The sequence below is a fragment of the Notothenia coriiceps genome, unplaced genomic scaffold, assembly GCF_000735185.1.
Source record: "Notothenia coriiceps isolate Sejong01 unplaced genomic scaffold, NC01 NC01_scaffold00023272, whole genome shotgun sequence".
NCBI classification, from domain to species: Eukaryota; Metazoa; Chordata; class Actinopteri; order Perciformes; family Nototheniidae; genus Notothenia; species Notothenia coriiceps.
The window spans coordinates 127508-153929 of record NW_011355973.1 but is presented as its reverse complement, the minus strand read 5'-3'; the positions used below and the strand labels follow the sequence as shown (position 1 = coordinate 153929).

Below are 26422 nucleotides of genomic sequence, written 5' to 3'. Positions count from 1 at the left end.
TATTAAACTTGTTTCGGCAAATTCAGATGATAAATACAACTTTGAAGCTTGTAACGGCATAATTACAAGCAGAGAACGGACTCATGTAACATCACAGCAAGCATAACAACAGCCGGTGTTTCTTGTGAGTGTTTCCCCGGTACACAAACGCAAAAATACACAAAACACACTCACGAGCTTCCCCCAGACCAGTAATACAAACGAAAATGTGTATTCGGGTCAATGTGACTGATTTCGATAGAGCAAGTCACATTTGGTTTAGGCACGAAACATACTACCAGTAGAAATACATTGCTTTCAAAATCGCTCTGTGTCGAATCAATAGATTATATTTCGTGACTATAACACGAAATGCCGTGAGTGCTTCATCCTCTGAACACCACACGATGGCGACTGTAACGCGCATAACATAGGTACGCTCCTCTGAAATGATTGTCCCCTGCAATTATTATTATCCCTCAATCGAGTTCGCGATTCAGCTCGCTAACGTTAGCTTAAACAAANCACTGTGAAATGCCGTGAGTGCTTCATCCTCTGAACACCACACGATGGCGCAGGGGACAATCATTTCAGAGGAGCGTACCTATGTTACGTGCGTTACAGTCGCCATCGTGTGGTGTTCAGAGGATGAAGCACTCACGGCATTTCACAGTGATTTTGAAAGCAATGTATTTCTACTGGTAGTATGTTTCGTGCCTAAACCAAATGTGACTTGCTCTATCGAAATCAGTCACATTGACCCGAATACACATTTTCGTTTGTATTTCTGGTCTGGGGGAAGCTCGCGAGTGTGTTTGTGTATTTTTACGTTTGTTTCCCGGGGAAACACTCACAAGAAACACCGGCTGTTATGCTTGCTGTGACGTCAAGCTACTCCGTTCTCTGCTTGTAATTATGCCGTACCAAGCTTCAAAGTTGTATTTATCATCTGAATTTGCCAAAACAAGTTTAATATTCTGAAAACCAATACTTTGTTTATTTGAAAACAGATGAAAACAAACTGTCTTTTATATAAAATTGAAGTATTATACAAGTAAAACTACATCTTGCTTTAATCCCATGTAATTGTAGATTGAACCCAGTCTTCCTTTGAAGATGTATAAGTCAGGTGTCTTGAGTAGTCAAAATTACCTACAAATCATTGTACACATTTGTAAATATTATTTTCCACTTGTTACCATTGTGAGTCTATTTTTATGCAGCTCTGCATGATTTTTCTCGTTACAATTCAGGCTAATAAACTACCAGAGGTGGAATAAGTACTCAGATATTGTACTTGAGTGTACAAGTACTCAGATCTTGTAGTGAAATTATAAGTATTCAGATCTTGTACTTAGTAAAAGTAGAAGTACCAGAGTGTAGGAATACTCTGTCACATTAAAAGTCCTGCATTCCTCAAGTAAAAGTAGTAAAGTATTATCAAAATATAGTTAAACTGCCAACCTTAAAGTACCTCAAAAATAGTAATCAATAATGTATTGAAAAGTTATTTGGCTGATTGTTTTATATCGGCTCAGCTAGGTTATATGGGATGCCCAGTCTACGTACAGATCACTCATTTTGAAATATTAAACTTAGTTTTCTTTTCTTTAATTTCTCATCCTCGTGAGGAAGGCGATCACGAAACACAAATTTGGTTGTTTATAGCATAAAGAACATCTGATTTAATGTGAGGTAGGGAAATAATCATTTGAGTATGTGTATATAAATATGTAATTTACAACAGCTGTAACGGCCCGTCCACACTACAGCTTCAAAAAACGCTTGGAGCTGGGCGTGTCTGAAGCTTGGGGATTTTATTCGAGTGCCGCGACCAACAACCAATCACATGAATGTCCCGCCCCCCGGCATACAATGCCAGTTTCACCCACTGTCTCTGCCACCTCCCTCCATGCCTGGGTCCTCCGGTTTTTATCCCGGTAAATAGTTCTGGTCGTAAAGAACCGGGTGNTACTACTACTACGTACTACTATATATATATATAGTATAGTACTACACACACACACACACACACACACACACACACACACACACACACACACACACACACACACACACACACACACACACACACACACACACACACACACACGGTCTCTTGCTTTAAAAATACATGTTGATCAAATAATAAAGTGATAGTTTGAGCATTTCTTGTAACAAAGCATTGTATGAAAACCCTTCTGACCTGCCTTCTCAGCCTGAAGCATGCCCCCGAGCAAGGCAGCACAGCGGTCCAGCCCCCGGTGCAGAGTGGTGACCTGAGGGACAGAACACAGCCGTCACTACACACACTTTAACCACCACCATGGGGAGACCACGTCAGCATCTGTACACTTGCTGCTAGTCTGCTAGCTTTATGCCCGTTATGGCGTTGACCTCATTCAATTACATCACACACCATACCCTCTCTGTGGTGTGGCAGTGTCACATGTTTTCAAGCCTTTCTGAAAATCAATGACTCCTGTAGCACACTAGAGTAGTAAGAAGGGTGAAGTGGGTTAAACGAGGAGTTTTTGATAGGTCAGTTAGTTTGTGTAAGTGTGTGACTTTGGTTAGTTTTGATTCGTCAAACAGTAAAGTCATGCAGAACAGGAACTCCTGTGTTCTTAAGGGTTCAGTCCCTTTTTGGAAACATATCTAAATATAGACTCTATCTGTCTAATGTCATGGTGAGACTGGGAAAATACAGTGTTCACTTTTTATTTACATTCTTTGGTTGGCCTCTCTTTCAAAAGTTTGCCACAGCTGTATTTGACTTTGCCCTGCCAGCTTGGAGCATGCAGACCACCATTTACTGAAACTATCACACTGAATATGGATAACACCTCTTATAAAAGCTTCCATCAGAACATCTAGAGTATCCCCATGTTCATCCCAAAGTATCCTCTCATGTGTGTAGTACCCATCAAGCCCCCCCTCCTCACCTGGTCCTCAGAGTCTGTGGAGTATAGGGAATATGCTGGCTCAGCGCAGACTGCTGCTCCTGGGTTTGAGGGAGTGCTAAAAGGAACATACGTGTATATAAGAAATATGGGCAGTGACAGTAAAAAAGGTGATTGAAAGCTTGTGTTCTCACCGTCTCCTGGAGTGCTGCACTCTGCCTCCTCCGGTCAGCCTCCCTGACGTCACCACCTGTCAATCACACGCCTGTTTAAACTGGAGGACTGATTCCAGGTCTGTCAGATGTCAGAGCTACCTGCGTAAACCAACCACTGACAGCACTTCTGCTTTAAAAAATAGCTTTTGTTTTAGTTCCTCTGCAGCCTGGAGAGACAGATGATACTAATCTAACTAGCAATGAAAGCATCTCTTTTAGAAGTTTGAATTATGTATATTCAACATTTACTGTATATCATCATCATATCATCATAATATGAAGCACAGCTCTAAAACCTTGGAACTCGCTCGCAGGCATGCAGAGTAACAGATTACATGTAACGGGATGAAGTCATCAGGATACAAACAGTTACTCTTATACACTCAATAACAAAACGTCCAGGTTACATACATTGTATTTTGCGATTCTTAGATTATGTTACATTTTGTACAGGTTTTAAAGTATCCCTCCGAACCCAGCTCACTTGGCAGTAATGTATATCAGGTTATTACAATAAATGCAAACATATTAGTGAAGAATGTGAACACAACAGCTAGCTTCAACTTCAATGTCCTCTGCAGAAGAGCCCCCTGCTAACAGTGCTAACTGTGTTAACAGTGAAGGGTGTGCGTTTGTGTAGCAGTGTTATGTTGTGGTCCACGAAGTAGTTATATGTTGATGAAGCTAAGCTAACAGGTGGCGCGCTTGTGTGTTCAGTTTAGCTTTATTCGGTCATACCTTTCCTTTAGCTGTTCCTCTCATGGTGAACTAGCTCCTGCACTCTGCTGCCAAACACAGAAGATACACTTATTTCAACTATTCTGTATTGTTTGTTTTTACATGCACGCACAATGTTATGCTCCAACTTCCGGGTGAAGCCCAAGTTTTAAACAGACAACACGCAGCAGCGGTCCAATCAGAATCTGAACAGTGGGCGTTGCTATGGAGACGACGCAGGGCGGTGCAGAGCTTTAATAATAACAATAATATTTTTTATTTTGTTAGCGCTTTTACAGGTCCTCAAAGACGCTTTACAGATATAGTGAAAATAAAAGAACAAATAAATATATATAGTTAAAGTCAAATAATCACACATTAAAAGCCAGATTGAAGAGGTGAGAGGTCAGTGCAGTCTCTCTCTTAATTATTTATGTATTTATTTATTTAATTTCGGTTTAAATGGCATTCCATACTGTCCCCCCAGGTCCGGTGATTAAACGCTAACCATGTTCATTCATTAATCACTTATATAGGCTCTATCAGTTTATGCTACTTCATACTGCTACTCTACTACATTTGGCCAATATTGTACTTTTTACTCCACTACATTAAATTGAAAGCTTTTAGTTATTAGTTACTCTTTAGATTTAGACAACTAATACACCATAAATCAATTATTAAATAAACGTTGACATATTTATAGGTTAAGATATCCAGCAGTAGTACATAAACAAATCTAATCCAAATTGGCTCCACCTTCACCATGATTAAAAAAACCACCCATCAATAATCATAAAAGTAACCCAGAAACTCAATATGATTCTAAAATGGGATAATAAGCATGAGTACTTTGACTTACTTGGTACTTTAAATATAAATTTGATGCCGATACCTTTGTACTTTGAATGCAGGACTTTTACCAAAGCACTTAAAAAATGTACTAGGGCTACTTTACTTTAAAAACTCAATACACTACCAACTCAGTCATTTAAAAGTGGCATTAATAAACATGATATACATGTAGGACTTGACACTTTACCATAGCCTAGCAAACCTGTCAGCAGGAGCTACAATACAATCATTGTGTTGGGAATAAAATCGTGGTTATTGCAATCTTCTAAATCTTAAAATGCAATATACCATCTATTTTTGTCCTTTTCCCTGAAGAACAGTGTAAACATCATCTTACCGTTTTGCCACACAATGTAATGTATTACACCACAGCGTCTCAGAGTACATCCCACAGTACACAAAACTCTGGGTTTCTGAAGGGCGTGTATTCTGTTTGAAAAGCTGTGTTGTTTTTTGCGACCTCGATTTTATGATCACTCTTCTGTCACTGAGACGCTTCATGTTCCTATGAACTGAAATGGCCTTGCAAAACTCATGATCTATTATGCATCACTATTCATTAGTTCATTCACTTGCACTGGTCATGTTTATACTTCTTTATTATACTTGGCCATATGTCGGTGCTTTCTTTGTGCAGCTGTGAGATCTCTGCCGAGCCGTGTCCTATAATCCTTTGCAAGCTATTGATCAATTGACATTAGGCAGCTTTGACAATATCATCTATAAAATGGACTTTGGTCTTTCAGATAAGACTATTTAAAAGTATGAAATTATGTTATGAATATCAAGTACTCCAACAAGTGTAGGCTTTGAACAAATATTATTTATTGGTTCTTGACCGCAGTGATAAACAATAAGTAATAACATTGGAATTTTAATTCAGACATATGACATATGTTCTTTAACTCCATTAAAAGGAACTTATGAGAAACTTCAAAAACACTACAACAAGCTGAACACATGAAAAGAAAAATAACTCAGGTCAATGTTGAGTGCTTGGCTTAAATGTCTCTCTATTCCCATTCTTCTTCTTCTTCAGCTGGCGCAGCAGCGGCCTGGCTCCTTGCTCCGCTGTCTGCAAAGGATCCTCCCTGAGGACACATGAGGACACGGTTGGGACAGAAAGCTAAACTGATAACAAACGTTCTAAGATGGAAATGTAAAGCAGTCACCTTCCTGGAGTCTGTGGAGTTGAAGCCCCTGACGCCTTCAGACCCGGAGCCCCTGAACGCTGACTCTTCCAGCCAGGAGGGCACTTCCTGCTGGGCCTGTCAATCAAAGACAACCCAAATATCCGTTAGTTGGAGTACTATTCGGGTTTCAATTTAGTTATTCTTCGTTTTTGGCTTAATTGAATTTATTGAAATATCCAATATCAACTTTAGAGCTTGTGCCTCTTCAGGGGGTGCCAACACTTATAACGTTATAATTTTCTTTATATGTAGATATGACTTTTCTCCGTTAATCTCTGTCACGTTTTTTCCATAGCAACAACTTCCTGTCAACAGCGCTAACTCTCCTTCAAAATAAAACCCTGTCCATAAAAAAATAACTGCAACGAAAGTAACAAACACAATGCAATATCCTTTTCAATTTCAAAGAACACAAATTGGGTTGTATACATTAACAAATAACTATAAAACAACAATACTGTAGAATAACAAAATGAATGCCATGATTAAACCTGAAATATGTGTTGAAGCGGTTCGCTGCTGATTACTACCGAATATCCGGAGCCCTAAAAAGGCACACAGACTACTCCTGTGCTCTTAGTTATTAGCATGTTAGGGGGAATTATACATTCTTGTGCCTGCCTTTAGCAATTCTATACTGAAGTTATTCTGCAAAAACACCCTCAGTATGAATGTTAATTCTCAAGGTGTTTTACCTTGGATAGGATGCCAACGAGGAAGCGGGCAAGTTGGCCATCAGCTTCTGGGTCATAGAAGGACAAGGCCCTCCCAGTATTCCCACAGCGACCGGTTCTACCAATGCGGTGGACATACTCGTCGATGTTATCAGGGAGGTCAAAGTTGACCACATGCTGCACATCTGGAATATCCAGACCCCGGGCAGCTACAGAGGTGGCCACCAGGACTGGCCGTCTGCCGGAGCGAAAGTCTGCCAGGGCCTGCTCTCGTTCCCGCTGCTCACGGTCACTGAGGGGAAACAAATACAATCATATCCACATTCAAACCAGGTGTGGATACAGACATCTGTAACCATCACTTACCCATGAATGCTGGTGGTCAGAACATTCTCTTGGCACAGGTAAGTGGCGATGAAATCAGCTTGTCTCTTGGTCGCCACAAAAACCATGGTGCGTTCATTTCCTGCAACAAACCATCAACATCCAGACTAAGAAAAGCCTATTCATGGTTCAGTTTGAGAGTGAAGACATTATTCAGTCCTGTTGGAAGCAATACTGCGAACAACCTAGTCAGCAACATAAAGTCCACACGGATTGGAACAACTCTAATAATCATTGGCCTTTCTAATATAGAGAGATTTTCCAAATTTGAGAAAGCAAGAGGCTGTTAAATAGTTCAGAGGCTTTACCAGTTGTTTTGAGGACATCAAGCAGCTTTTCCCTCTTTGAGAACTTTGTGACTTGGACAAGCTTCTGCTCCACATCACTGCAGGCTCCGCCCACCACACCCACAGCCAGGAACAGATAGTCAGTCTTCAGGAAGTCGGCCGCCAACCTAAAAAAAACACAAACATTTCCATTTTATACATGCAAAGCTCACTTGTACAGTGAAGAGGTGTTTGATCAGGGACTGACTTCTGGATGTCCGTAGGGAAGGTGGCGCTGAACATTAGAGTCTGCCGGTTCTCTTTGGTAGGCATGCCAGGCGAGGCCACTAGGCGACGCATGTCAGGCTCAAAGCCCATATCCAACATCCGGTCAGCCTCATCCATCACCAGGTACCGCAGCTTACTGCAGCCAATCTGTGGAGCACCATTAACATTCAGATACAGTTTAAACGTATAGACAACTATAGACTGTGCAACTCTGACGTCAACCTCAGAGAAACACATCCGTCAGTTTACCTTTCCTCTTCCAATGACATCCAGCAGTCTCCCAGGTGTTCCACACAGCACATTGCACCCTTTCAGAACGTCTCTTATTTGGTGTCCAGTGGCGACTCCACCATAAACCACAACTGGACGCACACATGTCCTACAACAGTCAGAGCACACGAGTAAACAAACTTTAATGTGTGGGCTGCATTTGAAATTGTGCTGGGTGTTACAAGGCGTTTAAGGTTATAATGAATATTAGTCAAAGTTAGAGGAAACATACCCAAAGGCAAACTTCCTGGCCTCCAGGTAAATCTGATTGATGAGCTCCCTGGTGGGGGCCACGATGATGACCTCGGGCTCCTGCAGCTCACTGAAGGAACTCGCTGCCACGCCGTCTGCCATCAGCTGCTGCAGGATAGGCAGGAGGAAAGCAGCCTAGAGAAACAAACATACGTTCAAAGTGTATCGACAAGCTAACTCCAGTCAGGAAGTCATTCTCTTCTCTCACCGTTTTACCAGATCCAGTCTGGGCACAGGCCATGAGATCTCTGCCAGCAGAGATGATGGGGATGCCATACTTCTGAACGGGGGTGGGCTTCACATAACCAGTTTTGCTGACATTTTTTCTAAGTGACTCGCACAATGCTGCCTCCTCAAAAGTCTGAAGGAAAAAGGTTTCAATCAGTAAAAGATGAAAACAGAACACACGCCAATAGTTCATATTCTTTGCCAACAATAAAGTCCATCTAAAAGGTTGCTGGAGTTCCACCCTTCAGATTTGTATTGTAAGAAAGGCCAGGGAGCTGGCAGCTCATCCTGAACGTATCATTTGTAAAGTCATTTTGGTTCAAAGTAGAAATAGGAATCCAGTGGAATGCTGTTGTGGATTATTCAAATATCATGATTTTACGAATTTGTAAACCAAGTGCTTTTTATTTCGGTCTGACCAGCCGTCAGCTCAGTCTCACTGTGGACTGATTCCTTGTTAGGAAAACAAATAACAATCAGAGTTCCTGAAGGTTTCGCCTACTCAAATGTAAGACTTTTTAAGACCACTTTGAATAGAATTGAAGACTTATTTCACGGCAATAAAGTATGAAGGAAAATTGCTATGAAAGAAGAAATACGTCCCATAATTACTTACAAAGTAAATGTATTCATGTTCAACATAAGAACAATGAATATAACAGCATAACAGTACAGAACTGTGTTAGCCAAAAAGTGTGTATGTGTGTTAGGGCTGTGCAATTAATCGTATTTTAATCGCAATTACGATTTTGGCCTGCCACAATTACGAAAACATCGAAAAAAACTGAATTTTGCTTTGCTAGGTTGTGACAGTGCACTACAACATATTTGATCTAATTATTTTTATTTATATATGTTAAATAGCTTGTGGAAGTGCGCTCAAATATTTGTTGATCTTGTTTATTGGTATTTATTATTTTGATATTATTTATTTAAATGTATAATTTATTTTTGTATTGGTTTTTCCGTTGAATTATACGTTCAGGGTAATCAACAGTTAAAAAGATACGGTTCAAATTATTATTTGTTTTAAAAGTTCAATAAATGGATGTTTTCAAAGTCAATGAGTAATCGTATTTAATAATCGTGACATCAATTATTGACCAAAATAATCATGATTATGATTTTTGCCATAATCGAGCAGCCCGTGTGTGTGTGTGTGTGTGTGTGTGTGTGTGAGAGAGTAACAAGAGTTATATTCAGAGCTCTGCTGCCTTGGCTACACTATTTCATCATTGCTGTTGTATGATTGGTGTTTAGCTACGGTATTTAGCGTCTACAGCACCTCCGCTTTTAGGGTTGACGTAGACCCAAACGTCGCCCGGAGTTCCCCCGGTGTTGTTGCGGGAGCTGCTGCACTAGCTAACGCTCCACATTTTTTTGGTCATATTTAAGACCTTTTTAAAGCCTTAAATTCAGATTATCAAATTTAAGACTTTTTAAGACCCCGCGGGAACCCTGAACAATTATCCCTTAAAACCAACAAACACGAGGGAAGACATTTGCATTTTGCAAATTGTAATCTTTGCAGCATGTGTAGACATGCACAAAACGTACTATTATAAAAACATGTTACTAACATCATTATCCATCAAATGTAGCTTAATACACTACGAGTACAAAATCAAGTTGATATAATGTTAAATGTCTATTCATCACCACTTACCAAAGCGTCTTTAATTGCTCAATGCAAACCAGTTACTACAAATAGAGCGTTTGTTTTTCAATTAATTCATTATTTAGCACTTAGTCACCATGATAGCCGGCGGGGGGTTACTTCCACCGACATCCACTGTGATGTCATCATACTTCGCAAAGTTGATGCCTTTCTCATAATGGGCAAAAATGGATGCTTCATCTTCGAGGAGTGCTTCAGGAACATACGTCACCCTTGGTCCTGTAATACAAAATAAAATTATTTGTGGTTCAGAAAACAAACAACCTTTATCATAATGCAGAACACTTTAATATCATTCAGGTCATTTACTTACTTTCTTCTTCTTCGCCATCTTTCTTTTCTGGATCTTTAGAATCGCCTGTGTTAGGTTAAGATGTCAGTCACATCACAGACATTTTCAATTCCCAACTAAATTGGTTAAAATCATCAAAACACTATTACTACCTCGAGTAAAGGAATCCTCATCTCTCCCTCGGTAGCCTGAAAACAAACGACATATTGGACCTTTCTCAAGAAAGACAGAGCTTTAGGATGTGAACCGTTTGCTTTATTACCTCCTCCTGAGCCTCCTCCTCTGGGTCCATCGTCTCCACCTTTAACACAACCATTAACCGTAACACTTCAAATTAAGATTACATAATAACTTGCAGTTAGAAAACTAACTTCAAGCTAAATATCCTTTTTCCACATTATGACTAAATCCATAAGTACCTTGTCGGAAACCTCCTCTGCCGCCTCTTCCTCGGCTACCGCCTCCGAACCCTGTTCAGAGCATATAATATTCAAATCAGATTCACAGTAAGAAGATAAAACAATTACTCTTTGGGGATAATGTACAACTTGATGGGGCTAAAAAAGAGAGAAAAACATACCTCCACCTTCCTCTCCTGGAAAATAGAGAATTAACACATTTATTTTGGTTAGATTCATTCGGAGAAACACGATTAAGCAGAATTACAACTAAACTTATATCAATAATTACCATTGGATTCACTGCAATCCGCCCTGTCAAACCCTTTTCCACCGCCTGAAAGGATAAACATACCATCGGGACACAAAGTATTTTAGACACGCATCAAAGGCATTCAATCGCAATAGAAATCTGTCAACTGACAAACTGCTCAAACAATCAATGGAGGTTGAGAGAACAAACAAGCGCCTCTGATCATCTATGTTTCTTGTAGAATAAATGCTACAACTCCTGAAGACCCCTTGTGAACTACAGCTCATGCACTGACTGTTCGGTTCAATTCACGTCTCACCTCTGCCTCTAAATCCACTCCCGTCTTCTGAATTTCCACCACCTGCAAATAACAAATTGGAGGATGAGTGGCAACAAGGACTGAGCCACTGCTCAATACTGTTAGTGCTTACCCAGTCTCTGCAAACCAAAGGTCAAATCACCAAATGAGTTTGCCTGCCTATTGAATTAAACTTCCTCCCCTCTGAGCATTAAGGGGGTATTTTTCTTGAGTTTATAGTAAAGGTCCAACTGTAAACAGTTAAGATGACTTAACCAGTTTTTCAGGTCTCAGGCTCGAAAATGACATTCCCAGAACAAATGACCATATCTTCCCTTCTAAAAAGGGTTCAATTAATAATCTTTTTTCTCAAATTAATGATAAATCTGTGAGTTGGATGCAGAAAAGTCAGAATCAATATACAGGGTTCTTACACCTTTTCCAAAGTGAAATTCAAGCACTTTTCAAGCATTTTCAAGGTGCATTTTCCAGTCCACACTACAGCTTCGACAGCTTCAAAAACAGTTTCCAACGCGTCTGCCCATTCACTTTGAATGGGGTGACGTCACCTCGCTTTTCGCCGAACTGAATTGTGGGTAGCATAGTGGTCCGTCTCCGGACGCCGGAGTAGCCAGCGTCAGCCAATCAAATCCCATTTATGCAAATCTGATAGTTCAAGTGCTAGCCAATCAAACCGCGTGCAAGCTGGGAGAGCCAGACCGCAGCTATTTCCTCATATTCCAAACGAGAAATTACGGTAGCAAACCACCCGGTTCTTTATGACCATTCGCTAATAACTTACCGGGATACAAACCGGAGGAACCAGGCATGGAGGGAGGTGGCAGAGACAGTGGGTGAAACTGGTAGGNTTACACAATAATAGTATGCATGACTGTAATGCTTCAGCACTATCTAAGAAAGAGTTTTACAAGTGTAATAAGTACAAAGGTAGAAGAAGTACTCGGACATTTCAATGTCCGAGTACTTCTTCTACCTTTGTACTTATTACACTTGTAAAACTCTTTCTTAGATAGTGCTGAAGCATTACAGTCATGCATACTATTATTGTGTAAAGCGACAGTAATATAACTAATAAAGCAGCCGCAGGAGCTCGTAGATATGAATTATCCTCATGTGTGAGCTCTGCTTGAGTTGGATCATTCTGGTAACTCGGATTGCTTCAAAGGAGTGCTCATTGATCGTGAATGGTGACTGTACGATGTATATGTTGTTATGACTACCTTTTCAACGGAGCAGGACTATCACGACTATGACACGCTCACTACATCTCAAGCGATAGCAGTGACTCTATGAACTTTCTATCTGATTGTATTGATTGATTGATTGACATTCACTAATATCTGCCTCCATATTCCCCTTTGCTCTACTTCCAGAACAGACAGGACCAGCTGCTGCGTTGCAGTCTTACCACAAGCTCCGCCCCCCTCAGAAACAAGCCCCCACCCTGCATCTACGACCTCCCACCCCTCCAATTCAGCCCCAGACCTCCACCCCTCCACCCCAGCCTTCCATCCCCCCACCTCAGCCTACCACCCCTCCACCCCAGCCTCACCCCTCCGTCCCTCCACCTCCGCCCCAGACCTCCATCCCCCCACCTCAGTCTGACCCTCAGGCTGCTTCTGAAGCTCCGCCCACATCCTGTCTGTCAGATTGTGATGTAGAAGAGGAGGAGTGTGTACCTGTGAGAGACACGGACACACACACGGCTGTCAGACAAACACACACCTGCAGCGTCGTGATGCCAAACACGCAGATGGAGACGGGGCACGTTGCTATGGTTACTGAGGACACGCGCGTCGGGGAGAGAAAGATGGTGCAGAATCTGCTGGAGGAGCTGAAGGCTCTGATCACAGGACAAGGTGTGTGTCTGTCTGACAGTTTGACAGTTTCTGGTCATGACACATGTAATTCAATATTGTGTGTGTGTGTGTCTGTGTGTGTGTAGGTAGTGCAGCCGAGAGGCTGCTCAGTCATCTGGAGCAGAGCCTGTCCTCCCAGCTGATGGATGTTGGGGGTCCCGTGCAGACTGCAGTGGACCTCTCATCAGTACAGAACCAGAACTGTCAGCTCCGCAGGTACCTACTGTCTTTTATTACACAGTACCTGACATAAAACTGACTTCAATCACACTTATAATAAACATGAAGAATAACTCATAGAACAACTTCACTAAGACATTGTGTGTTCCAGGCGTGTCAGGATTCTGAACCAGCAGCTGAAGGAGAGGGAGAAGGCAGCGTTACACAGCATGGAGCCCCTCAATAACTCTGCAGGTAGTGTGTGTGTGTGTGTGTGTGTGTGTGTGTGTGTGTGTGTGTGTGTGTGTGTGTGTGTGTGTGTGTGTGTGTGTGTGTGTGTGTGTGTGTGTGTGTGTGTGTGTGTGTGTGTGTGTGTGTGTGTGTGTGTGGAGTAAGAGTTGCCCTCTGGTTGACCCCTGCTCCTCTCCACAGTGTGTTCTCTGCAGGAGCAGCTGGACGGCGCTCAGTCCCGGCTGCAGGAGCTGCAGGAGGAGCTGACGGGAGTACGGAAAGACCTGAGGGACACCCAGAGCCAGCTGAGGGACAGAGAGGACGAGAACACACTCCTTACAGCAGGTGGAGACGTGTGCTCTGAGACTGGAGAGAGGACCTAAATCACTCTGAAGTTCTGTGTCCTGTTGTGAATGTCTTGTTTAAGGCCTGTGAGACATCAACATTAGTAAAACACCTCTTTCCACTGGTAGAAAACGTGTTATCTCTCCTGCTTGCTGCAGACAAATGAAGACACACATGTAATAATGGGGCTCTACAAGCAATGGCAGTTATAATTCACTTAAGATTTAATATAAAAAGACCAAGTCATTTAATCCAATATTCTTTTTTTATGTTGTTTGTGTGTGTTTAGACTTGGAGGCCACTAGAAGCAGGTTGCGGGACAGTGAGCGAGAGAAGACTGAGTACTCTTCACTCGCCCAGCAACGACTGGAAGAGAGAGAAAACTATAATAGGTGTGTGTGTGTGTGTGTGTGTATATATATATGTATGTATATGTGTGTATATATATATATGTGTGTATATATAATGAGTGAATGAAAAGAGTGAGTGAGGGTATAATCTCCTCTGTCTTTTTCAGGGTTCTTCAGAGTCTGGAGTCGACCAAAGCCTGTTTCCTCCCACAGCAGCAGAGACAGCAGCCCCCCCCTGAACGCATCACACACTTCCTGCTGTCCCTGGGTCAGCCTGTGTCTGCAGAGATAGGGGACAACTCAGTCCCGCTGAGAGACACTTCATCCCATCCTGATGTCACCCTGACCGACCAATCACTTTGTCCACATGAGGTCCAGGCGGGGGGGTGGGGGCTCCCATCCCACGCAGACGCCTCCGTGTGTTCTGATCTGAGCAGCAGGTCCGGCTCCACCTTAGACAGCAGGGCGGAGGCTGCGTTCAGGGACGGGCTGGCAGCGCTGGACGCCAGCATCGCCAGCCTGCAGAGGACCTTTCAGCTGGACCTGGGGGGGGGCGAGGTGACGCACACTCGGCTCTAAATATCTTCTAACTCTATATTATTGTGCATTTTTTAATATTTATAATAAATGATGTTTCAGATTTGAAGTAAAGCGTGTTTCATTAGTTTCCTGGATTTGATTTCCATCCTTATGGAGACAGGACAGGCAGCTCTGTTTGTTCCTGGAGTTCTTAAAGCACCTCTTGTCTTCATTCAAACGTTTCTTAAAGGGACAGTTCACCCTAAAATCAGTAGTGCGGTTTATCGATACAGTTAGTGAGTTGCCGAGTGTTGGTCGTAGAAATGTCGGCTTGTGGTGTTCAAAGCGGCAGAAAAACACATGTTGAAAAAACAGCAAAGTCTCTTCCCAGAAATAATGACCTAGTTACTGAATATGACACATTTTATTCCTATCAAACTGCACCTGCAGATGTTCATGGGAAGATGCCTGTTTCCTTAGGCGCAGTGATACGGTTGGTGAAGAGAAAAAAAGTAGTTCCACATGAAACTGCTCTGTGGAGTATTTTCAGAGACAGTGCTGTTGGAGTTTTTTTAAATATCGTTTTTAATGCGGCTTTGAGCACCAAGATTTGAGATTTTTCAGGGTGAACTCTGCCTTTAATGTCGCTGTTTGTCTGAAATCTATTCAAACATCTGGCTGCCAACTTCCTCTCAATATTAGAAACGTCACTATTTGGTTTTGATACATCTTCATAATGTGGTTTTGTATGATATCACTAAAAGGAAACTGATTGGTACATTTCTAATTCAATCATTTCAGTTATTTGTTGGTTGCTAATGTGTTAATTGAACTCAACAGCTCAACTTAATAATCACCAAAATATCAAGGTTTTCCCATTCCATGAAAACACACCTGATGAGGAGAACCCTGGCCCACACACACACACACACACACACACACACACACACACACCTTGAACCCTTTTTATGAAACTGCAAAACGTGTTTTAATATACAAAAGAGGTCAAACCAGTACAAGTATAAAACAGTTTACAAAAAGACGCAGCATGTTACAATAATCCCAAAAAATCCCTAATACTACAAGCGCTATAAAATGAGACATTCATTTGCTCTAAGACATAAATAACAAATGATTTTTAAATATTCCCTTTGGTAGAGTGCAGGTGATGCTCGCTGCTGGAGGACCCCCCACCCACACCCCACATGCATTAACACTTAGTCCACTCCCTTAAAGCCCTTGGTTGTCCCGGAGCAGAGACACATTTGAGACGGAATAAAACAGCTTTTTCAGGTCAGTTCATTCAGAGAAACTGCAGCCTTACAGCAGCTCTCAGCATTATTACATTATAGGAGCTGGAAACAAAGGCATCGTGGTCTATTCAAATAAACTGGGGCAGTGGATGTTTCTGTTAGCACCATCACACCTTCATTTTACAGAAACAGCGTGTGCCTAGAACAAACTGCAGCTTGGAGCAGGGACACACTGCCAGAATGTTCCTCAGGTATTAGCCGTGCACAGGGACACTGATAGTGCTGATGATGCTTTTAAAAGTGGATACAAGTTCTAAAATGGGCACATAAACTCCTTTGACGTTTGGAAAGAAAACATGTTAGCCGCTCAAAAACCCAAGATGGCCGCCAACTTGGAAATGTAATTATTTGATCAAAATCACTTTCACTAGCCCTATTTAAATGATCTCGGTGTCAACTCATACATTTTCCACCACGTAGAAACCAAATTCAGACGACAGGATTCACTCAGAAGCTTGTGTGAGCTATCAAATCTAAATAATCTGCCAATGGAAAACTGGGTAGCCTAACATACATCTGAATTCTTTCTAATAAGCTCCACATTTTAACACTTTGTGTTTTAAAATGACACAAAAAAGCTCTGAAGAAGTTTCTAAAGAGTGCATTTGACTGCAATTCAATACCAAAATCACCTAAATTGATCCAGCGGTAAAATACTTTTTCCTCGGCTGGAAATGAGTTATCTTGGAATGGCCCCAGAGGGATAGACACTTTGGTGCTTGTATCCACTTTTGAAAGATTGTTATATCTATCTGCAGCACTAAGAGAGGAGTAAACACCTGGATGTTTGAGTGTCTGTCCTATGATGACTATATCAAAACTACAATATGTAAATGTCCCAGCTGTTGATGAAGACCATGTGATGCAGTTGACAGGAAGTGGACATGTAGTAACAGGAACTGCAGGTGAACGGGTGCTTGGTGTCTGTAGTGACTGGCCGTGTGATCACATGTGTGCCAGTTAAGCTTATTGAAGAGCAGCCCCCCCCTCTATGAGTGTGGGTGGAGGTGTCCCGCCCCCTGCCTGTATCTGAGCTCCTGGGAGCTGTCACTCAGCTCCTCCGCCGTGTCTCCAAAGCCGTGGTAGTGTCCGTAGTGCAGGAAGTCCCTGGAGTCGGCCCCCCTCAGCCCCCCCCAGGCCGGCCGGTGAGACACGCAGCTGCTGGGGGAGCCACTCAGGTGCAGCGAGCCACACATGTCTGCGGAGGAGTGCTGAGTGGGCTCAGCGGGGGGCAGAGGGAGGGGACGGCTGCTGGGGGCTGGGGGGTGTTCATATGCCGCTGAAACACAAAATCTGGTCATTAGATGTTATATATAATGTATGTTTCGGACATTTAATACACCAAACCCTTCATGGAATCATCCAGAAAACTATTGGCAGACGAATGGATAATGAAAGTTATAGGAGGTAGCAACTGTGTTTATTATGATGTCAACTGTGCAGCATCCTCTATAATTAGAAAACAGCTGTGGTCCCACCTGAGAGGAGCTCCGGGACGGACTCCATGGTAACGCTCTCCAGATCCTCACCTCCAACCGGCATCTGCACCAGCACTGCAACAGGAAGTGACATCACACAGCTGTTCACAGTGAGTATCCTGAATCACACTGGGATGATGGGATGTGAGTGCTTTTGAGGCTGGCTGGTGTGTTTTTTATTACAAATTCCTGAAAAGGCCTTCCAGGATGTGTATTTTGTAAATTGTGTAATTTTTGTAATTGTATTTAATCTTTTATAATATTTTTGTATGCATGCTTCTTTGTTAACATTTAGCTGTTTTTGGCTCTTTTCTGCTAAAACAAATGTAAATTGCCCCTCTGTGGGACGGATAAAGGTATTCTGATTTCTGATTCAGAACCTTCCAGATGCGGAATGTATTTTCTCTGAGTGATGGGGTCCTACACAAACCCCCCACCTGAGGTTCATATTCCTCATGCCTTGAAATGTCATACCCTGTGTGTGTAGTTGTTGATTTGATATTTGATACAAAGCAGCCTGTGTAAAATATGCCACGGCCAAACAGGATATGGAACTTGAAGATGATGGTCTGTGGGCCCCAGCCTTGTTATTCAGTTCCCTGTCTGTTCACGCTCTGGAACGTGTGCAGACATTGGCGTGCTCTTGCTAATATGTTCATAGTTTTTTGGTGCATTAAAACATGAGTCATGTCTTACTGTCCCCCCGGGCTTTCTTCAGGTCCCTGCTGTCCCCGGCTGTCAGTAGCCTCTTCCTGCTGAGCAGGCCCGGACCACAGGGGGGGCTTTCTCCATTCGCCCCCCCCCTCACGTGCAGCTGCAGCAGCTTCTTGGTCTTGGAGAGGAAGCAGAAAGAGTCGAGGAAGCCGTGAGCGTGGGCCAGGTCTGCTGCTGTCTGCCCACTGGCATTCCTTAACCTGAACAGGAAGAGGAAGTGAGACAAACTACTTCCTGTCGGCCATTTTTAACACTCAGTACAGATCACATGAAGACTGGAGGTCAGAGGTTCTTATAGAGCAGGGAGACAGCTGAAAGCATGTCAACATCTCCCCTTGCAACACACTCATTAGGAATACATGACTAAAATAATAAATCACAGAATTAATAGAATATTATAATATATATATATAATGATTAAATGTTACTGGTTGGCTGCTATATCTCACTTCTTATAGAATGTGGCTTACTTCTACATTAAACAGTTTACAAGAAAAGATTACAATTTATTTGACAGTATCTTAGGAAGGCCAGTATTTTTATAATAGGTTAATAAAAAAATGTTAGATCATTTTTTTTTACCGAATGAGAGTGTGTGTGTGTGTGATGGGGGGATATACTAGATTCAGAATGTCGACAATGTTTTTTTTTCTTCACTTTCTCAAAAAAACTATATACATACATATACAATATGAATTATGAAACACTAATAATATTCTAACAATATTAATATCATTTTTTGTTCTATACTAACATTTTTCTTATGTGAAAGATTATGTGTATATGTTAAGAAATAGTTGTATTTTTACTGTACGTAATGAGTATTTTGAACAATGCACATGTCTCCCCCCCCCCCCCCCGAGGCTAGGCTTCCTACACTCCCTCCCTCTGTGTGAGCAGAGTAAGCATGCAGGTCAGGACATGACTATGATTCAACCAATCACTGCAGGAAGTACCTGGCCAGAGTGCGGCTGCAGAGAGTGTAGAGCGGACATGTGGTCCTGCTGAGATTATTGCGATTGCTGCCTCTTTTCGGGGATTACTCAAGAAAATCGAGTTCAAATTCAATAGCTGTAAAACATCAGAACGTGCAGGGTGTTTGCAGTTTGAAAAAGGGAAGCCAAAGGTACATCTTAATAATCATTTTAATAAGTAACATGTCAGGACACATCAAACAGACTCAAGCAACAGGTTGGACTAGCTTCGCCCTCTTCACTGATGAGGCAGAAAAGCTCATTTACCAGATCAACTCTATCATTAGACTACTGTGGAAGTAAGAACTCAAATTTCTTGTTGTACAAAACTGAACTGATCTCATTCTCACGCTTTCAGTTTTTGTGATGTGTGTTTAAGGATGAGAATGATTCAGATGTTACACTTTTATTATACAATTATAGATATGTTCATATTTGTCTCTAAGTGGAAACACTGCCTTTGCCTCCGTGTGTCATGAGATGTTCTGCATTGGCTCACGTTCTCTACATCATCACATGACATATGAGATGTTAACGTCCACTTTGAGCTGTTCTGGAAGGGAAGGGCCAATAACACATCAGCATAGATATTTATACTCTTCAGATCCTGCTTTGTGGGCAGAGATCAACAATTGAAACGGGTTTTTTTCAGCAGGCGATAACACCAAGCCCTTTTCAGAACTTTCCCGGTTGAAGATGGTCTAATTTAGATATGTTATTATAAGTTAACTCTTATTCAGAATAGTGACTTCTCTGTGAAATCTTGGGCCACTATTATGGGGAGTGATAACTAAAGATGTGTCTTGTTTCTCTTGTGATTGACAGCTTTAGTCAGCCATACTGGAGGAGAGTGTGCTCCACTGTACTCCAGTTGTAAGGAAACACCAAGAGACTGAACATATTGATCCATTAAGGAAGCAAGTGACCACAGCCCACACCTGCTTTTTGACTTTTGAAAGAAATCCACATTTGAGCACACACTCTGTGGGTATAGGATTCACCAAAGGCTTCAAGTGTAATGGTTACATGAAGAAGGTTACAAATATAATTGATGACTATAGAAGTAAACCAGTGTGGCCAGTTCCCTCCCAAACAGCTAATGTGAAGTTAGCATTACGCTTACATAGGAACTGTTACACCCCAGCACCTGAGCAGAGGTCACACAATACTCACTGTGCTTTAGCCCCCGCTACCAGCAGCACCTGGATACACTCCACACTACCTGAGCGAGCCGCCTTGTGGATGGGAGCCTCACCTACGAGATCCTGAAGACACAGGGAAGGTGTACGTGACAAACACATTATGGAAATAACTGTAGCAGGCACAACAGTACACTATAGACATGCTGGAGAGGCAAAGCACGTTTATTTATATAGCCCCTTTCAACACAAGGCAATTCAAAGTGCTTTAACATATATAAAATGGCATTTAAAAACACTAATTTAAAAGCAAAGATAATAAAACATTAATAACAAAGGTACACAAGACCCGAAAATGCTGTTGCTATTTATGGTGGTATTATATATCTGGTCTTAATTTCATATACTGTTGGTGCTGACTGACCTGCATGTTGACGTCAGCTCCGGCCTGAGTCAGCCACAGCACACAGTGGGGGTGTCCTCCGAACGCTGCCGTGTGTGTGGGGGTCTGCTGGAAGCGGCTGGTCACTGTGTTCACCTCACAACCCCGCTGCACCAGGTGCATCACACACTCAAGCTGAAACACAACACACATGGCCATAATGAGACTATTGAAATGGGTATGGTGAACATAACAAAAAAAACATCACACATCATGGGGGTAACTGTGAAAGAACAATGGAAGGTACCTGACTGTGTGCAGGTAAAGCAACTCTAACACACAACCAACTGTACTGGCCTTGTTCCTCTGCACTCTTCAGACCTCAGACACATAGGCTGTTTATTTAAAACTCAGACATCTGAGAAAAACTGGGTTAAGAAGAACTACAATAATGTAATAAATGGTATGCAAATTTGAGTACAAAGAAAGCACTATATATTACATGTAATATTATTATTTTGACACATGGATGTGTAAGAGAATGACATCAGGAAATATAACTTTTTCTGTTTACCTAGGGCTGTTTTGGCGCCTGATTACCGATTGGCTCGACTGGAACCAATGAAAATGTTTTTAAGTTATTTGTTTTGTTTTTTTCCGCCCACGAACTTTATTGTACACGTACAGTGAAACAACTGTATCAGAGGCGGACTAGAAAAAAAGAAAAAAAAGGCGGCTGCTTCTGGTGCGCCATAGACTTTATACAAATAAAGCTGATAGCACATTTTATACATAAAATATCCACCTTTAAAAACGGTTCATGCTAAACCACCCACCGCCCTGTTATGGTTAAAATATTACGAGAAGAAACCGCAATTCAGGTTGACTGCAGTTAAGTAAAGTATCTTAAGTACTTTTTAGTATAACTATTAAGTACATGTAGAATACACGTTGTTCACGGAATAGTTTAACTTTAAATGAGAACTACTTATGAATGTGTCCATCTTAATGTAGACAGTCATTTAGAGGTAATCCCTACCTGGCCATAGTGAGCAGCCCAGTGTAAGGGGCTCCATCCGTAACACGGGTCCTCAGCCGTCAGTGGAGCCGGGTCTGAGAGCTGCTGGAACAGGGAAACCAAAGCTCCGACGTCTCCATCCCGACAAGCACGGTGGACGGGAAACCGGCTGATAAAGCCTTCTTCATTGGAGAAGTCGGCTTGTAGTCCCCCAGACATTGGTGAAGTATAAAAGTGTCTTGATCCCCGGTGTTCCCCGTCCCTCAGAGTACTGAGCATACTAAAGAGGAAACACAAAGAAAGAGGAGATAACGTTAAGCTGCTCTTTGGGGCGGGGGAGCCACAAAACCCGGACTGGAGTCTGACAGTGTGACGGAGAACACGGAGGCATTTGATGGAAAAGTGAACAGCAGAAGTAAAAGAAGACAACACCAACCACAAGATGGCGTCATCATTGGGCGGGAAATCTCTGAATCATGGCGCAAAGAAAAATTCGAAGAAACAGGTATACAGTATATCACTTAATTATAGAAACAGTGTTCAATCTATGGTTGGCCTTTCCATTCCACAATGCTGCCACAAATCAATGCAATTCAATATTTTCTCCACTACAACACACACCCCAGGGCAGGCTAGGTCCATCTTTCTGAATCAATGAGTGACTTTGAACCATTGAGAGGCACTTGATGAAAGCTGTTAAACTGAGTAACCAATTAACCAGTGGGGTATCGTATCGTAACGTAACGTACATTTACTCAAGTAGCCTCCTGTACCTAAGTGGAACAATTGAGGTAGCCTAATTGTACTTTACTTGAGTATTTTCAGTGTTGAGTGATATGCTTTTACCCCAACGCGTTTTGTTGGCAAATGTTATACTTAATTTACTACATTCATATTAACATTACAGAAGATTTAGGTTAATAAACAATATAAATCAACACACATACATTTTCACATGTTATTATAGGTTAAGCTTCAGTAGTTTATTAAGTAACAATCCCAACTTTAACAAGAGCATCACTTTAACACATTGCACAATTAATTGTAATAAAAATAATTACAAATATATATATTTGGTGCTTAAATATGCTTTTCTGCATAAGGATTACTTTTACTTTTGGTACTTAAATTATATTTTGATGCTTATACTTTTCTACCCTTACAATTGTACCGTAGAATTTTGAATGCAACACTTTTACTTGTAACTATTTCATTACTGTAGTTTTGCTACTTTTACCTGAATAATATTATTATAATACCTGAATACCATTATACCTGAATAACCTGTAATAACCTGAGTACTTCTTCCACCTCTGCAATTAACCAATTCAACTGGTCATTTTTGGGTCTGCATTTTATCTTGTAGTTATTGCTTTACTCAAAAACGTTTCTTATATCTTATCATTATTTGTAAAAATGACTGCTAAATATATGAATAAATGAGAAGGAAGTAAAACTGCTAACTGTAGTCCAGACCGTTCTTTAATTATCTCCTGTTATGAATGACTCGCTATTACTAACTTATACAGATGATATGATGCTACCTCTGTGTTTTGTGCAGATTAGTTTTATATGGGTCATACTATCTGAAACTCTTTTTTGAAGCATACATTGAGCTTTATCTTTTCGTTTCAGGATGGTTTTGTCAGAGTGAGGAAAAGTGATTTAGAGAAGTTAACCACAGAAGTGATGCAGCTGAGGGAGTTCCTGCCCAGAGTTCTCAACAGGGATCTGATTGGGATGCTGCATAAAGCTCGAACAGCTCAAACAAGTGCGTAACAAACACAACGCATGGTTTGAAAATTGTGTAAAACATTTATGAGAATGTAATAACACAACTCAACAAATAACATAAGTCTTGTGTTTAAGAAATACATTTTTACTACAGAGCTGAGGAAGGTGAGGAACTAAATAAATTAAATAAGTCAAATGAACAGTAAGATATCTACTGTTCATAGATTGCATTCGGCATAAAACACCATTTGCATGTGGGGGAAAGTGTTTTTAGTTTTTTGCAGGTACGTATTAGGGGTGGGCGATACCACACAATCTGGATTCGATCCGATACCAAGTATTTCAGGGCCAGTATCGCCGATACCGATACTTTTTTAAATGAAAAGCGTCTTATGCACTTTCATATAGGGGAGAGCTGCATGACATGACTTTTGAGCTGAAATCATCATAAATAGACTAAATCTGAATTCATTTTCATGAATAAAGAGAGGACAGTTTGTATAGACAAATAAGCGTTTTACTTTTGCAAATTTAAAGTGCAAACATGAAAAATAACAAAACAAAGTGGCCAGAGTAGCGAACTGTCATCTTGCACACATCACAGTTCGCTAAGTTTGAATTGCCAGTTGTGAAATTGCTCCACACAAAGCTCCTCTTTCTCTCAGCCATCATGCGCGTGTGTCTGTTGCACTCGCGAGTCGATGGCTGCTGCTGCCCTGGCTGCCGTCAGTCATCTTGATAATCGGCGTTCAAGCAGGGAGCGCGCTGCGCGTGCGCGAGCCTCCAGGAGAGGAGGACAGCAGTGGAGAGAGAAGAAAAGAGCATATACTTGTGTTCGTCTGCACCATAGACTGTCTGCACATAGTCTTTTGAAGAAATTGACGAGTAGAGGAGACGGGGAAAAAAAGTATAAAAGTATCGATCCTATTGGCTCTAGTATCGATATTTTGAAACATAACGTAATATCGGAAGTATCGATATTTTCGGATCGATCCGCCCACCCCTAGTACGTATAAGTGAACTCAGTGTAGACACCTCCGCTTGGTTTGTAAATTACTCTTAGACCAAAAACTCCAAGGATAGCCATTACACAACATTAACAAATATATTTCATAAAGTAGCTGTACCTCTCTTTAAAATTTAGCAGAGGTTTAGGGTAATTAAGTACATTTACTCATACTGTATTTAAGTACAGATTTGAGGTACTTATACTTTACTTTTGGCGGTAAATTTGTACTTTTACGCCACTACATTTATTTAATACCTTTAGTTAATTTTTGTTTGGTTTGTTAAGTGTAAAAAAAAAAAGGTTGTTCTGAGGCATCTAAAAAATGTAGACATTTGGTCTCAAAAGTAGAATTGGTGTGATTTGCACCTGTCATGTGAATGATGAACAGCACTAACAATGAACTAATTAAAGCAATCGGCAACATGAAATGTAATACTGGTGACATTTGTAGAATGATTATTGGCAACTGTTACCAGAAGTTCCTGTTCTGTAAGAACTGTCTTGAATAAATTGACTTGAAGTCAGTCTGTGTATCTTTCCATCCACAGTGAGTCGTTTTGGAATTTAGTATGTTGTAGGAATGCTGCAGCCGGACATCAGGGAACTTCCTCATTTCCTTTTTGTACAGAAATGTATTTATATATTTGGATACATATTCTTACTCCTCATTAAAAATGTAAGTATATCACTCTGAGTCCCTGCTCATTCCAGACTATCCTCCTTCAAAAACATTAATAACATACCTATATAAGGCATATTTATACTTTTCATTTTTCAAAATACCAAACAGATCATGCATTTTAGCCATTCCTAATTTCGCTCAATTTAACACTGTCTTTCATGCTCGGATTCTGTGAGAACAGCACCATCTGGTGAACTGAAATATGTACTACAGCATCTCCAGCGCTTTGGAACGGCAATGTCCGTGGCTGTCTCCTCCTGATTGGTGGAGTTGGCCCAATAGCCGTAGCGCAACTTCTGTGACGTCATAGAAGTGTTCAAATCTGGATCACTCTGTATCAGATCCGTTGCAGCCCCTTTTTTAGAGATTTGGGTATGGTGGAAAAGAGAGAGGGTTGTGTTTTCTGACACTTGGTGAGTTCCCTGGAACACCGGGGACACATATTCATGTAGAAAAAATGTACAAAAGTGCATTTTGCATGATAGGTCACCTTTAATATTTGTTTTCAAAGTGTGGTTTTATTTCTGTACCCACCTATCACTACTGTCAAATGAACAATATATTTAGGTTATGTAATTAGAGTATTATTTTCAGCACTAGTACTAGCATGTTGTCATGTTTGTGCTTTGTGTGTGCTTTGTGTGTGCGTGCGTGTGTGTAGTGAAGGAGCACCTTGTGCAGGAGCAGGACCAGCTGCGGCAGGACTGTGGGCACCTTCAGGCCAGGTTGGAGGCAGGGCAGACTGAATGTCAGAAAGAGAGAGAGGTGGGGGGGGGGCAGGCACTGTGATGTTGTTCACAGTGTCACACGGATTCAATACTTTACACAACAGACAGATCAATGAGTGGACTTTAAAGGGTTGGTGTGTGTGTGTGTGGTGTGTGTTGTGTGGTGTGTGTGTGTGTGTGTGTGTGTGTGTGTGTGTCTGTGTGTGTGTGTGTGTGTGTGTGTGTGTGTGGTGTGTGTGTGTGTGTGTGTGTGTGTGGTGTGTGTGTGTGTGTGTGGTGTGTGTGTAGGAGAGGTGTTCAGTTGAGAGCCAGTGTGGCAGGGTGGAGCAGAGCTGCAGCAGCAGGCAGACTTCTGCTCTGCTCTGGGACCAGCAGCCTGCAGTTCTGCTGGAGCATGCTTCATCCAGAGAGGACACAGTCACACGCTGGCTGGCTGATGTGCAGTCCTCTGCACCGTGTGTGTGTGTGGGCTGATGCTGTTGTACTCATCCCATCACAACCCTCTAGGTCCAAATTCGCCTGTCACTCTCGCAGCCTCCCAAAATACCTGTGCTCTGTGGTTATGCGTCGTGTGCTGTCTGTCGTGTGTGTGTGTGGTGTGTGTGTGTGTTGGTGTGGTGTTGT

General features: G+C 41.7%; 2 protein-coding genes and 1 long non-coding RNA gene across 3 annotated transcripts; all 3 read right to left on the bottom strand.

Annotated features, from left to right (window-relative positions):
* Positions 1-2184: 2184 nt before the first annotated feature.
* LOC104954345 (uncharacterized) lies at positions 2185-4007 on the bottom strand. The gene is made up of 4 exons (XR_799326.1): positions 3836-4007; positions 3077-3132; positions 2925-3000; positions 2185-2258 (listed from the first exon to the last, which is right to left on the bottom strand). It is a non-coding gene; the product is annotated as an uncharacterized lncRNA (long non-coding RNA).
* A 1467-nt stretch (positions 4008-5474) lies between these two features.
* ddx4 (DEAD (Asp-Glu-Ala-Asp) box polypeptide 4) lies at positions 5475-19041 on the bottom strand. Its single transcript, XM_010781448.1, has 20 exons — positions 19010-19041; positions 18115-18332; positions 17419-17493; positions 11165-11206; positions 10885-10929; positions 10775-10789; positions 10614-10664; positions 10457-10495; positions 10347-10382; positions 10216-10260; positions 9979-10121; positions 8205-8357; positions 7977-8131; positions 7724-7853; positions 7455-7621; positions 7229-7374; positions 6903-7002; positions 6558-6828; positions 5842-5937; positions 5475-5760 (listed from the first exon to the last, which is right to left on the bottom strand). The coding sequence occupies exons 1-20, from the start codon at positions 19039-19041 to the stop codon at positions 5683-5685; spliced, it is 2037 nt and encodes a 678-aa protein (XP_010779750.1). The 3' UTR covers positions 5475-5682.
* Positions 19042-19219: 178 nt separating this feature from the next.
* LOC104954344 (ankyrin repeat domain-containing protein 10-like) lies at positions 19220-21944 on the bottom strand. The gene is made up of 4 exons (XM_010781438.1): positions 21667-21944; positions 20670-20822; positions 20280-20371; positions 19220-19659 (listed from the first exon to the last, which is right to left on the bottom strand). Exons 1-4 carry the CDS (start codon positions 21922-21924, stop codon positions 19638-19640), a joined length of 525 nt encoding a protein of 174 aa, XP_010779740.1. The 5' UTR covers positions 21925-21944; the 3' UTR covers positions 19220-19637.
* Positions 21945-26422: the final 4478 nt, after the last annotated feature.